Below are 13,963 nucleotides of genomic sequence, written 5' to 3' on the forward strand. Positions count from 1 at the left end.
GGTGCGCTAAGCTTTTTAGTGTGCGTGCTAAATATTAGCATGCGCTAAACGCTAACGCGTGCATGTTATCCTATGGATGCGTTAGTGGTTAGCGTACGCGTTGATTTAGCGTGCGCTAAATCTGCACTAAAATGCTTAGCGAGCCTCTGTAAAAGAGGGCCTTTGTGATCTTCTGATTAATATGTGATTGAGAAGTCTGAGGTCACAATCCACTATGAGGTTATCGATTGAAGCGCTAGGTGAGACTCTTTATGAAAAACGCAAATGACAGCAATTTCTATTGTAGGTCTACATTTATGGAAGGCATTGCCAGGGTTCTTGAGACTGTGCAGAGAGAAAGTGACATTTAAAAAGCAGTTTTAAACCTATTTATTCGTTAAAGCTTTTTATTAGTTTTGAAGAGGAATGTATTTTTATAGTTTGCATTGTGCAAACATTTTATTAGCATTATGTTAGGTTTTTTTTTTATTGAATGTGTTTTGAGATTCTGGAAGAACAAGATAGGATGATGTGTAGTCTTATAACATGTCTGAGTATGTTTTTGAATGTGTATTTTTTTCACTGGTACCCACTTAGGCATTGAAATTTTTAAGATAAAAAATAAATCATATGTAACTATTTGACATAAATTGAGAGTCCACAATCTGATACTGAGAAGCGCAGACTTTTCTAGCTGCAATGTCAGTGACAGCTGCTTCAGTCTGACGGTATTCTTCCCCCCCTTCCAAATCCTGGTTGAGTTGTATCTTTTTATGGTGGACATGGGGAGCTTTTTTTATATTAGTAATCCAATAAAGTTGGTGTATAAACATTCTCCGAAAATTGATAGCTTAACATTCATTAACTGCAAAATACATATGGTAAAAGAAAGTTTATTGCACCCAGCAAGGCATGACTTGAATAATATTCAAGTCTCGTATTTAAAACATTCATAGCACAGGATTTAACTAGATTTACACTTATAACAAATCATTGTTTATATATTTCAGTAAGGAGCTATGTATTAAGGGGTATATTTTTAAAAAATGTCTCGGGCAGGATTTAGATGCATAATTATAGGTGTTACATGTATAGAGGGTAAAGCAAAAGTAGTAACTCCCCCAGAGGTTTTTCAGTAACCACTTTAAATTTCAGTGAGAAAATGTTCTGTACATACTTATTTAGTCATCATACTTACGTGCTACTATTAAACATCATTTAATTATCTTAAGCTATCTTGATGTTACTGACATTTTAGCATTACTGCCTAGTGATTTTTGTGCATTAAAAATGTTTGAACTAAAACACAGAAAAATGTCATTCAAGGGAAAAAATTAACAATGTGTCAGAATTGTACAGTCACTGTGAATGCTCAAAGGTCCAGATTCTGTAAGAGTGCCTAAATTGGCAGTCGCCTACAAAATGATGCTGATCACGTGTCAGTCACGCTTAAGTGTCATTTAAAGAATCACAGCTAACTGCGCTGGTGAGCCATCAAAAGCACACAGGACATTGGCGCACCGACAATTCTGCCCCGACATTTGCACGCAGGATAAATGCGCACCACCCCCTATGCCTTCCCTAGCCCTCCTGTTTGTGCACTGAGGAGGGGAGGGGTTGGGGGAACTTATAGATATGATTATATTTCTAGGTGTGTTTCTTATCACAATTTATGTGCATTTGTGCATCATGCACATAAAAGATATATTTTTAGATGTTCATTTACTTCTCTATATTCATGCTGCTTAGTCCCCACTTTATCCATTATTCACTATTTTAAGTTTGCTTGTTTATGCATCATATGTATGTAATTTTATGTTACAAGTACATTTTTAAACAACTACTTTATCTATTTATGTCATTATGGATGAAAAATTAAAGAAATTTTTTTTAGAAGTTTATTCATTTTTGTTATATGTTCAGTTATAACACAGAATTTTACGCTGTTTATCTATGTATTATATAGATGGATTTTTATGTCATAAGTCTATTATTATACAATCTCAATCTCAGGCTGCCAGTCTATCCATCATAATCTTTAATATCTCTTCATTTATTAGCCATTTTTTTTGTATATACAAAATCATGTCATTTATTTTCAAACACAATGTCCTTTTTAGTTATTTATTTATAGTTTCACTTTATGGTGCATATGAGTATGAATCTAGAGATTGTACATAGAAGTACGACTAACATGATATGCTTCATACTTTATATTTTAGAACAAGCATGCATTCATGGGTTACACATATAAGTGAACACTTAAGTTTCTTTTTAGTCCAGTTTCCTTGTTTTTATCCCATTGTTTTTATACAATTTTATTAAAATGATTTTAATTGTTTGAATATTGTTTGATTAAGATCCCCTGCATTATATATGTATTTTCATGTCTAAATTAATTATTGGTGTTTTTGAAATTGGGCTTATACCGTATATACTTGAATATAAACCAGGATTTTGGGGCCAAAAATTTGGCCAAAAATGGGGGTCTTGGTTTATATTCGGGTCAATGCCCCCTAATCTAATCTAATCTAAACCTTAAGTTTATATACCGCATCATCTCCATGAGAATGGAGCTCGACACGGTTTACAAGAACTTAAAATAGTGGGTAGAGAAGAAGAAAAAGGATTACATGAACTTATGTGTAGAAGGGGGGAGAGAAAGGGGGGAAGGATAGAGCTACAATTTGCTGAAAAGCCAGGTTTTCAGTTGTTTGCGGAATAACTGAAGGGAGCTCAGGTTCCGCAGCGGGGTGGTGAGGTCATTCCCCAAAGACCTGTGATTTTGAAGAGAAGGCATTTTCCCAGTTTGCCTGAATAGTGGATGCCGCGTGGAGAGGGGAAGGCTAGTTTAAGCCTTTGGGCAGTTCTGGAGGAGTCGGGACTGGAGGAGTTGAAAGACAGTGGGATAAGAGGAGGCAGGATTCCGTGAATGATCTTGAAAGCCAGGCAGGAACATTTGAAATGGATTCTGGAGATTATTGGGAGCCAATGAAGTTTGGCAAGGAGTGGGGAGGCATGGTCAGACTTGCGTTTTGAGAAGATCAGTTTGGCTGCAGTATTCTGGATTAGCTGGAGTCTTAGAATACTTTTTTTTGATAGATTTAAGTAGATGGCGTTGCAGTAATCTAGTTTGGAGAGGATGATGGATTGGACAAGGATGGCAAAGTGTTGTTGGCTGAAGTAGGATCTAGCTTTCCTCAGCATGTGAAGGCTGAAAAAGCATGATTTTGCCAAGGAGTTGAGGTGGTCATTGAGGGAGAGAGAGGAATCGATAGTGATACCAAGGACCTTGCATGAGAACTCGAGCTGTAGTGTATCGCCTTTGGGTAGTGTGAAAAGTGTGGGCAGGTGTTCGAATTTTGGGCCGAGCCAGAGTAGTTTTGTTTTAGATTCATTTAGTTTCATCTGTACCGAGAGGGACCAGGCACGGAGTCTCATTATGCAAGCTGAAATGTTTTCGTTGAGGTTGGTGAGGTTCTGGTCAGTCTCAAGGAGGACAAGGATGTCATCTGCATAAGTGTAGATTGTTTCCAGGGGGGATAGTTGAAAGAGTTTCAGGGAGGACATGTAGATGTTAAAGAGAATAGGGGAAAGGGGTGATCCTTGAGGGACACCGCAAGATGAAGTCCAAGGAGTGGACATGGTGCCCCTCCCAGAAATTTTTTAAGGCTGCCGCTGGCAGGCTCTGCCTCCCTTCTCCTCCCTGCCCTATCATACCTCTGCCGATCTGTGGTGGAGGTGCAGGTGCAGCGGGTCCTCTACCAATCCATGGTGGAGGTGCAGTAGGGCAGGAGCAAGTTTTTCAAAGTCCTGCCCTGCTGCTAACCAGCAGCGCAATTTAATTTCCTCATCTGAGCGGCACGAGCAGCAGCACGATTTGGCGCAATCTCTTGCCGCGCAGCGGCTTCCTTACTGGCTACCGCAAATTCTCTGTTCCTAGCGAGCTCATAAAGTACGGGCCCCTTTTACAAAGCCACAGTAGCAATACCCCTGCATCAAAGCCCATTCAATGCCTATGGGCTTTGGTGCATTTGTCATGGGAGAATCACTACCATTGCTTTCTAATGTAACAGGATCTGTTTATACCTTCTCAGTGTTATACTTTATGTTTATACGAGAGGTGTTTGGAATTTAAAATTGGCTCAAATCAATAGTAACACAGATTAACAATCTTAATTAAGGTCAGATTAAAGAAATATATAGGGTTAGATTCACTAAGGATACCACTCGTGTCCCGACCTCTTTGTGACCCCGACCCGATTCACTAACCTTACTCCCGATCCGATCTGCGCATACAAATCAGGAACACCGACTGGGCTGGCTGATCAAAAAAGAAGCAATTGCTGTGGACCAGTCGCTCACATCCCTGCCGACTTTCCTGAGCATTCTTTCCTGAAAATAAGCAACCAGCTGAGGCACATCTCCTGCACTCTGCTGCCCCAACTATCCTGCTTTTGAAGCTCCGACTATACACTGCGGGGAAGGGTGGCAGAGAGCAGGAGTGTCAGGGTGGCAGGAGAGTCCGAGCAGCACGGGCACGCAAAAAGGAGAAGAAGCAATCAGCCAACCATGGATTTGAATGCCAATCTGTAGGGGCAGAATATGTTGCGTTTTATTCTCCCATGTCCTAGGTTAGCCTGAGTCCCCACAAGCTGCTTCTCAGTTCCACTCCCGGCTTCAGTCACAGCCCTTTGCCTTCCTTTCCAGAGTGCATCGGAAAAACTGCCCTTCTCCATAGTGCAGCCCTACTTTATACCCATATTTTTTATATAGATGAGGGGGGGAGGGGTCAAAAAATGATGGGCCCTGAGTGTCACATATGCTAGGTATGTCACTGAAATGGCCTACCTTTACGGTTCTTCTGTCTCATGATCTCATCTAGAATAAACAATCCAGCTCTATGTCGCAATGTTTTTTTGTTGTTGTTTGTTTGTTTTTTCAGTATACCAGCTTGGAAATTTCAGCATGATATTGAATTTTGGATTGTATGGTTCCAGTATGAAATATTCTGGGAACTTAGTAGAATTACTGTTTCAAGAATGTTTTCTTTAGATATTAACTTTTGTTTATCATCATTAGCAGCTTTGTCGTCACTTGTCCCAGCTGAAGAACAATCTACACAACAGCCGAAAAATAACTCCATACCAGAAATTTCTGTTATATCTGCAAGAATTGCACGTAAGATGTGTATTTTTTAAAATTTTGTATAGATTGTAAGTTTTAGTTGGAAACCATAGATTACACAGAAACAAAGAAGATGAAGGCAGATAAAGATCATATGGTCCATTCAGTCTGTCCATCCATACCTTCCTTAGAGATCCTATTGACTTCTCCCAATCTTTCTTAAATTTATATACAGTACCTGGAAGGCTAAGCTTCACTCAAGAAAGTAGGTGAATGATGGGGTTGTTGTTTGGGTTATCTTGTGTAGTATTGGTGTGCACATTCCCACCCAGTAATTCTTTGATTCACTCAGTTATGGGGAGGAGGTGTCCTAAATTTGAAAATGAAAATAGTCTCAACTCTTCCCACTTAAATTGTTTTCTTGACCCCTTAGTTCCAAGCTGATTCTCTGTTCTGAGAATCCTCTATCAGCTCCCTGTTGTTTGAATTCTTAAGGAATGTCTCGCTAATGGGCTGCAGGGGAGGAGGATGCAGGAGCAATAGCTACAGTGACAATGCCTTGGTTTTCAATGCAGCCTATTGGCTGGCTAAGGTTTTTTTAATGAATTTCTTGCCAATGGGCTGCAGGGGAGGGGGAGATGGAGCAATAGCTACAGAGACAGTGCCTTAAGCGCTTTGCTGATTTTTTTTTTTTTTTTCCTACAGCCTATTGGCTAGCTAAGCTTCTGGGCTGCAGTTATCTTTGTATCACTTTCCATGCCTCTCCCAGCTGGCATTAACTCTTTCCTCGGCCTCTGTTTCCCTCAGAAGCCCTTAACTACAGAGAGAGTGCCTTAGCAAACAGCATACGAGTTATGTTTGTATCAGTTTAAATCTCAGCTGTGTTCTCCCTTTTTACATTCCATATCTATTCCCTCAGCCTCTGTTTTCCTCAGAACCACTTAGCTACAGAAAAGTATCTTAGCAACCTGCTTAGCAACCTTCTGTTCTATTTTTTTTCCTGGAGCCTATTGGTTGCCTAAGATCCTATGTATATCTCTTCCCTCAATTTAAATTTCACCTAAGAACATAAGAATTGCCGCTGCTGGGTCAGACCAGTGGTCCATCGTGCTAAGCAGTCCGTTCCTGCGGCGGCCCTTAGGTCAAACACCAGTGCCCTAACTGAGACCAGCCCTACCTGCATACGTTTGGTTCAGCAGGAACTTGTCTAACTTTGTCTTGAATCCCTGGAGGGTGTTTTCCCCTATAACAGCCTCTGGAAGAGCGTTCCAGTTTTCCACCATTTCCTTACATTTGTACAGAATCTATCCCCATTTAACTTCAGAGAGTGCCCTCTCGTTTTCTCTACCTTGGAGAGGGTGAACAACCTGTCTTTATCTACTAAGTCTATTCCCTTCAATATCTTGAATGTTTCGATCATGTCCCCTCTCAGCCTACTCTTTTCAAGGGAGAAGAGGCCCAGTTTCTCTAATCTCTCACTGTACGGCAACTCCTCCAGCCCCTTAACCATTTTAGTTGCTCTTCTCTGGACCCTTTCAAGTAGTACCTTGTCCTTCTTCATGTACAGTGACCAATGCTGGATGCAGTATTCCAGGTGAGGGCGTATCATGGCCCGGTACAGCAGCATGATAACCTTCTCCGATCTGTTCATGATCCCCTTCTTAAACATTCCTAGCATCCTATTCGCCCTTTTCACCACCGCTGCTCATAGCGCGGATGGCTTCATCGACCTATTGACCAGCACTCCCAAGTCTCTTTCCTGGGGGGTCTGTCCAAGTAACTCCCCAGACATCCTGTATTCGTGTATAATATTTTTGTTACCGACATGCATCACCTTACACTTATCCACATTGAACCTTATTTGCCATGTCGCAGCCCATTTCTCAAGCGTGATTATGTCACGTTGTAGATCTTTTCAATCCTCCTGCGTCTTCTCTACTCTGAATAACTTTGTATCGTCTGCAAATTTAATCACCTCACTCCTTGTACCAATTTCCAGTTTTTCCACTTTTTGTTCCAATTTCCAATATTCCATAAATATATTGAAGAGCACGGGTCCAAGCACCAAACTCTGCGGCACTCCACTGGTGACGCTTTTCCAGTCTGAGTATTGTCCATTTACCCCCCACTCTCTGTTTCCTATCCGCCAGCCAGTTTTTAATCCACGTGAGTATTTCACCCTCGATTCCATGGCTCGCAATTTTTCAAAATAGTCGTTCATGCGGAACCTTATCAAATGCCTTCTGAAAATCCAGATATACAATGTTGACCAGGTCACCCTTGTCTATCTGCCTGTTTACTCCCTCGAAGATGTGTAGCAAGTTCGTCAAGCAAAATCTTCCTTTGCTGAAGCCGTGCTGGCTTGTCCTCATCAGATCATGTCTGTCAAGGTGCTCAATGATGCGGTCCTTTATCAGCACTTCTACCATCTTTCCCGGTACCGAGGTCAGACTCACCGGTCTGTAGTTTCTCGGATCACCCCTCAAACCTTTCTTGAAGATCGGCGTAACATTCACCACATTCCAGTCTTCCGAAATTCTTCCCGATTTGATCGACAGATTAGCTATTAGTTGAAGTAGTTCAGCTATAGCCCCTTTCAATTCCTTGATTACCCTCGGATGGATGCCATCCAATCCTGGGGATTTATCATTTTTAAGCCTATCAATCTGCTTGCATACCTCTTCTAGACTGACCGTCTTCGGTATGTTGTATATATCCTCTTCGGTAAACACAGATGCAAAAAAATGTATTCAGGTTGTCGGCGATAGCTTTGTCCTCCTTTATTCCATGGTCATCCAATGGCCCCACAGCTTCCTTTGCTGGTCATTTCCGCTTAGTATATCGAAAGAACGGCTTGAATTTTTTTACCTCCTTGGCTATTTTTTCCTCGTAGTCTCTTTTGGCCCCTCTTAACACCTTATGGCACCTGCTTTGATGCTGTTTGTGCTTTTTCCAGTTTTCATCCATTTTTTACCTTTTCCATTCCTTAAACAAAGTCTTCTTGTCTCTGATCACTTCTTTCACCATTACAGTGAGCCATGCTTGTTCCTTGTTCTTTTTCCTCTTGGGTCCCTTGCCGATACATGGTATATATAGATTTTGTGCCTCGGTGACTGTATCCTTAAAAAGGGAACATGCTTGTTCTAGCGTCTTTACAGTGCTTATCCTCTTCTTAATCTTCTACCCCACTATGAGTCTCATCCCTGTGTTATATGTTCCCTCAGCCTCTCCCTCACATCCCCTTATTAGCTAGCTAAGCTTCCTTAGGAATGTATGACCAATGGCCTACAAGAGGAGACAAGAACATTACCTAAAGAGATAGTGACTTAGCAACCAGCTTAGACACCTTCAGCCCTGTTTTCCCCTACAGTTCATTGGCTGGCTAAGCTTCCTTAGGAATGTCTGACCAATGCCCTGCAAGGGGAGGTGGGACTATTACCTACAGAGACAGTACATTAGCAACCTGCTTAGAAATCTTTAGTCCTGTTTTTCCCTGCAGTCTATTGGCTGGCTAAGCTTCCTTAGGAATGTCTGACCAATGGCCAGCAGGGGAGGCAAGAACATCGTAAAAATTCCCCTTTTGACCCCCTAGATTAATTTTGCTGAACTCCAGACCTAGCTAATTTGCTTTCTCGTACCAAAAACTGTAGATTGACTTGGTTTCATCAAAATCCTTAGAGCCATTTTCCAGATTGCAGTCACAGCTTCCTCACTTTATAAAAGTTTTCTCGCATTGAAAACTGTAGCTTGACCCAGTTTCATCAAAATCCTAAGATCGATTTTCCAGATCACCTGCACTGGGAGGCCAGTCCATTAATTTACCACCCTTTTCATAAAGAAGCATTTCCTTACTTTACTACTGAGGCTGTCCCCTTTCATCTTCATCCTATGCCCTCTCATTCCAGAGCTTCCTTTCAGCTGAGACCCACCTCCTCTGTATTTATGCCATGGGAGTATTTAAATGTCTCTACCTTATTTCCCCTACGCTGTCTTTCTTGCAAGTATACATATTTATATCATTATGCCTGTCCCCATATGCTTTATGACAAAGACAATGACCATTTAAGTAATTGCTTTTGGACTGGCTCAATTCTGTTTATGTCTTTTGAAAATGTTTTCTTCCGAATTGTACTCAGTACTCTAATAGAGATGTAGAGGGGCATTTTTGAGATGCCATCTAAATCTGAGTTTAGATGTTTTGCAGAAGATGCACAAAAATTCAGTAGCGAACATGACTAGTTTCAAAACTGCAAAACATCTCTCTTGTTTTTTTTTCAAAAATGTGCTTTGTGTGTCTATCCTTTGTCTATCCATCTCCTGCTCGTGCCAGCTTCAAATCCCTTCTGATGTCACATCCTGATCCCATGACCAGGAAGTAATGTCAGAAGGGAGCCAAGGCCGGCAAGAGCAGGAGGTGGTAGATGCTGCTTGCACCAACATACATTTCAAGAGGCATGTGGGGGGCTAGGATTACCAGATTTCCCCGGACATGTCCTCCTCAGTGGCGTACCTAGGGTATGTAGCACCCGGGGCCCATCATTTTTTGACACCCCCCCCCCCCCATGTAAAAAAAATTTTTTTTTTTTTTTTTTTTTTGCAATAACCATGAAATGGAATAAATGGTCAGAATAGAAACAGGCAGTGAAAATTTTCTTTTATTGAACCTCATATATGTAACCATTATTCCAAACATAACATAACATAAATTATGTCTAAATTGTCATGACATTAGAAGTACATATGGAGTAGTTGCAGGTGATGCTTGGGACAGTTCTGATTGTGTTAGTTCGGTTTTATGTGTTTTTTGAATAGAAGGGTTTTTATTTCTTTTTGAAGGTTTTGCAGTCTGTGGTTGATATCAATTGGTTGTAGAGTTGGGGGTCGAGTGTTGCAGCTCGAATGGCTAGGAGGTTGTCGAACAGTTTTTTTCTTTTGACGTTTTTGGTTGGAGGGTGTGTGAATGGTGCACAAGTTCTCCTATGTCTGTTTGAAGTGGATTGAATTATTTAGCTGAAGAAATTAGTTACCCCCCATTCCACACACATTAATTCTCTTCCATTTTTGTTCCCATTATAAAAAACACTGATAAGTTCTCAGAAAAAAAATACATTAAAATAAGAAGTGAAAACAAAGGCCCCTACAGATGAGAACATAACATAAGAATAGCCTAACTGGGTCAGACCAATGGTCCATCATGCCCAGTAGCCCATTCTCATGGTAGCCAATCCAGGACACTAATACCTGGTCAAAACCCAAAGAGTAGCTACATTCCATGCTACCGATCCAGGGCAAGCAGACACTTCCCCCATGTCTTAATAACAGATTATGGACTTTTCCTCCAGGAATTTGTCCAAATCTTTCTTAAAACCAGCTACACTATCTGCTTTTACCATAACTTCTGGCCACTTCATTTTTAAGTTTAGATCTTTCCTTTCAAACAGAGACCTTGCTAGATGTCAAATACAGCACAAGGTAACTTCACATGGACTTAGCTGTGCAGGAAATGTGAATCTCCTCATACACCCACCATATAGTGCAAAAATGTGCAAATGTCTGTTTTTTTCTTTCGATCACTACATAGCCTAATGCCACACAAGCAGCGCTGTTACAAACATATTCTGTAGGTCAATGCTAAGGATAACAAAGTTTCCTTCCTTGGACCAGAAGGAGATAAACCACTGGAAGAGATCCCAAAACAACACCCAAAGACCCACTCAGTGTGTGAATCAGTTGAGTGGAGTGGACTAACTGGGGGGTGGAAATGGGCCCGGAGTTTGCTCAGCAGAATTTCCCAGACCACCTCTTCCTCTCAACACATTGACATGCTGCCACCATCACCACTAGGAACACCTCACTGGGTAGGCCAGCTATGCTATAAACTTTATAAAACACATTATTATATTTTCTTATAAAGCACATATTTTAACTGACCTCTCTGACATCCTCAGCCTTTCCATTCACAAAAATAGAAGGAAGAAAAGTTCCCATTTCCTGCTGTCTCATGTCCCCGGCCTATACAATATTTATTTTCTGCAGACCCTTCAAAAGTCTGACCAAATCCTCATTTCACTTGCATTATAAAGTACTGAGGATGCCATCTCTCCCCAATCCCAGGTCCTAAAGTCTAAGACAGTAGCACAAACTAATGCTGCCAGATACAGGAAAAAAAAATTTTGATTCGATTCAGCCCTATTGAATTGGTTTTTCAATTCGATTTTCCTGCCCAGTTGGGTGATTTTTTTCAAAACTCCTGGTGGGTTTTATAGCTTTTTCACCCCCTTTGGCTTCTCCTAACCACACTGGCGCTGTGGTGTAAATAAAATAAAGAAACAAAAAGGACTTTTCCTCTTTCTGTTAAATCCTAGCTCACGTTTGCAGTCCAACACCAGCTCTGGCAGGATACACATTTCAAATCTGACATGTTATAATCACAAAACAGAAAATAAAATTAATTTTTCTACCTTTTGTTGTCTGGTTATATTTCAAATCTTGTTGGTCCAAGGCTCTGGTTTTCTTCTGATAACTTGCTTGCCAGGGTCTCCTTCTTTCTGCATGCTAACCATCCATCTGCCAACTCTGTCCTCCCTTTCCATTTCCCTTCCCTTCCCAGGAAGTCTGGTATCTTTCCTTTTTTTCATCTCCCTCCACAGATCCACCTTTTCTTAAATACCCTTTCATCCGGCATCTCTCCCTCCTTCCCCACCATCCCAGAGTCCACCATCTCTCCGTTTCTTTTCCTAATTACCCTCCTATCCAGTATCTCTATCCCTCCTCCACACCATCCCTTGTGTCCAATTTCTCTCCCTTTCTGTTCCTTCCCTCCCTAAATCCCATGGTCCATCATCTCTCTCCCTCTCCTCTATTTTCAGACCCATTATTTCTTCCCCCCCCAAAGTTTGGCATATGCATGTCTCTTTGAACACCCCCTTCCCTCCGTGTACTTCTAAATCATGGTCCCCCCCAAAGGCCTGTCCCCCCTTAAAGGTCTGCCTATCCCACCTTGAAGGCCTGCACCCCCCTTGAAGGCCTGTCCCTTCCCCTTGTAGGCCTGTCCCCCCCTTGAAGGCCTGCCTGCCTGTCCCCCCCTTGAAGGTCTGCACCCCCCGAAGGCCTGCACCCCCCCGAAGGCCTGTCCCCCACTTGAAGGCCTGTCCCACCCCCTTGTAGCTTCTCCCCCCCCCTTGTAGGCCTGTCCCCCCTTGAAGGCCTGCCTGCCTGCCTTTCCCCCCTTGAAGGCCTGTCCCCCCTTGAAGGCCTGCACCCCCTTGAAGGCCTGCACCACCCCCCTCGAAGGCCTGCACTCCCTTGAAGGTCTGCTCCCCCCCCCCCGAAGGCCTGTCCCCCACTTGAAGGCTTGTACCACCCCCTTGTAGCTTCTCCCCCCCTTGTAGGCCTGTCCCCCTCTTGAAGGCCTGCCTGCCTGCCTTTCCCCCCTTGAAGGCCTGTCCCCCCTTGAAGGCCTGCACCCCCTTGAAGGCCTGTCCCTTCCCCTTGTAGGCCTGTCCCCCCCTTGAAGGCCTGCCTGCCTGTCCCCCCCTTGAAGGTCTGCACCCCCCGAAGGCCTGCACCCCCCCGAAGGCCTGTCCCCCACTTGAAGGCTTGTACCACCCCCTTGTAGCTTCTCCCCCCCTTGTAGGCCTGTCCCCCCCTTGAAGGCCTGCCTGCCTGCCTTTCCCCCCTTGAAGGCCTGCACCCCCTTGAAGGACTGCACCCCCCCCCGAAGGCCTGCACTCCCTTGAAGGTCTGCACCCCCCCGAAGGCCTGTCCCCCCCCTTGAAGGCCTGTCCCACCCTTGTAGGCCTGTCCCCCCTTTAAGGCCTGCCTGCCTGCCTTTCCCCCCCTTGAAGGCCTGTCTCCCCCTTGAAGGCCTGCACCCCCCTTGAAGGCCTGCACCCCCCCTTGAAGGCCTGTCCCCCCCCTTGAAGGCCTGCACCCCTTGAAGGTCTGCACCCCCCCCCCCCGAAGGCCTGTCCCCCCTTGAAGGCCTGCCTGCCTGCCTGTCACCCCCTCCCCCTTGAAAGCCTGCTTGCCTGCCCGCCCGCCCCACCCTGAAGGCCTGATGCCCCGACCCACCCCGAAGGACCGCTCGCCCCCCTGGCCTCCCCGCACCACCTATGAAGCAGCCGCAGCAGGATCGCGAAGTCAGCGTCAGCGATCCCTGCGCTGCTTCCTGCGCCACGGTCCCGCCCCTCCTCTGACGTCAGAGGAGGGGCGGGATCGCGGCGCAGGAAGCAGCGCAGGGATGCTGACGCTGACTTCGCGATCCTGCTGCGGGCTGCTTCACAGGTGGTGCAGGAAGGTCAGTGGGGCGAGCGGTCCTTCGGGGGTGGCGGGGGACTGAACGGCAAGGCCGGGAACACCCCCTTAGGGCTGGTACCCGGGGCGGCCCGCCCCCCCCGCCCCCCCCTAGGTACGCCACTGGTCCTCCTTTTAATTATGTAATTAATTGTGATTAAAATTTTATTGAAATGCAATCCTAAAGATTTTTAGAGACAAAATCCATATGAATGATGTGTGTAAGAAGTGCACTTTAAGATGTATTAAAAGCTAATTAAGAAAGCATGTTTCTTCGTTTCTGAAATTAAAATACAACCACAGAATAAGGCTGACAACAAAGTTATATAACAGCATCTCATGTTTGATATTTTTAGATTCCCATGGCCCTCCATTCTGTCGGATACCTGCTGAGAGAGGAAACTGCAACAGCACTGAAAAAAGATTCTATTATCAGCACTCTACAGGAAAATGTCTCACTTTCAACTACAGTGGGTGTGGTGGGAATAAAAACAACTTCTCTACTAAAAAGTTATGTGTGATGGTCTGTAAGAAAGGTACGGAAACACTTGTGTGGTAAGAG

General features: G+C 43.9%; 1 protein-coding gene across 3 annotated transcripts in view; it reads left to right on the forward strand.

Annotated features, from left to right (window-relative positions):
• The window catches only part of TFPI (tissue factor pathway inhibitor), a 91,113-nt gene that overhangs the window by 64,681 nt on the left and 12,469 nt on the right, over positions 1–13,963 (forward strand). For 2 of the 3 annotated variants that reach the window (XM_033946575.1, XM_033946574.1), the window contains 2 exons: positions 5,062–5,160; positions 13,758–13,937. In XM_033946575.1, coding sequence (XP_033802466.1) covers positions 5,062–5,160; positions 13,758–13,937 — 279 coding nt within the window. The remainder of the gene's footprint in view (positions 1–5,061; positions 5,161–13,757; positions 13,938–13,963) is intronic. The other variant, XM_033946576.1, reaches the window with a different exon arrangement.

The sequence above is a fragment of the Geotrypetes seraphini genome, chromosome 5 (assembly GCF_902459505.1).
Source record: "Geotrypetes seraphini chromosome 5, aGeoSer1.1, whole genome shotgun sequence".
Taxonomy (NCBI): domain Eukaryota; kingdom Metazoa; phylum Chordata; class Amphibia; order Gymnophiona; family Dermophiidae; genus Geotrypetes; species Geotrypetes seraphini.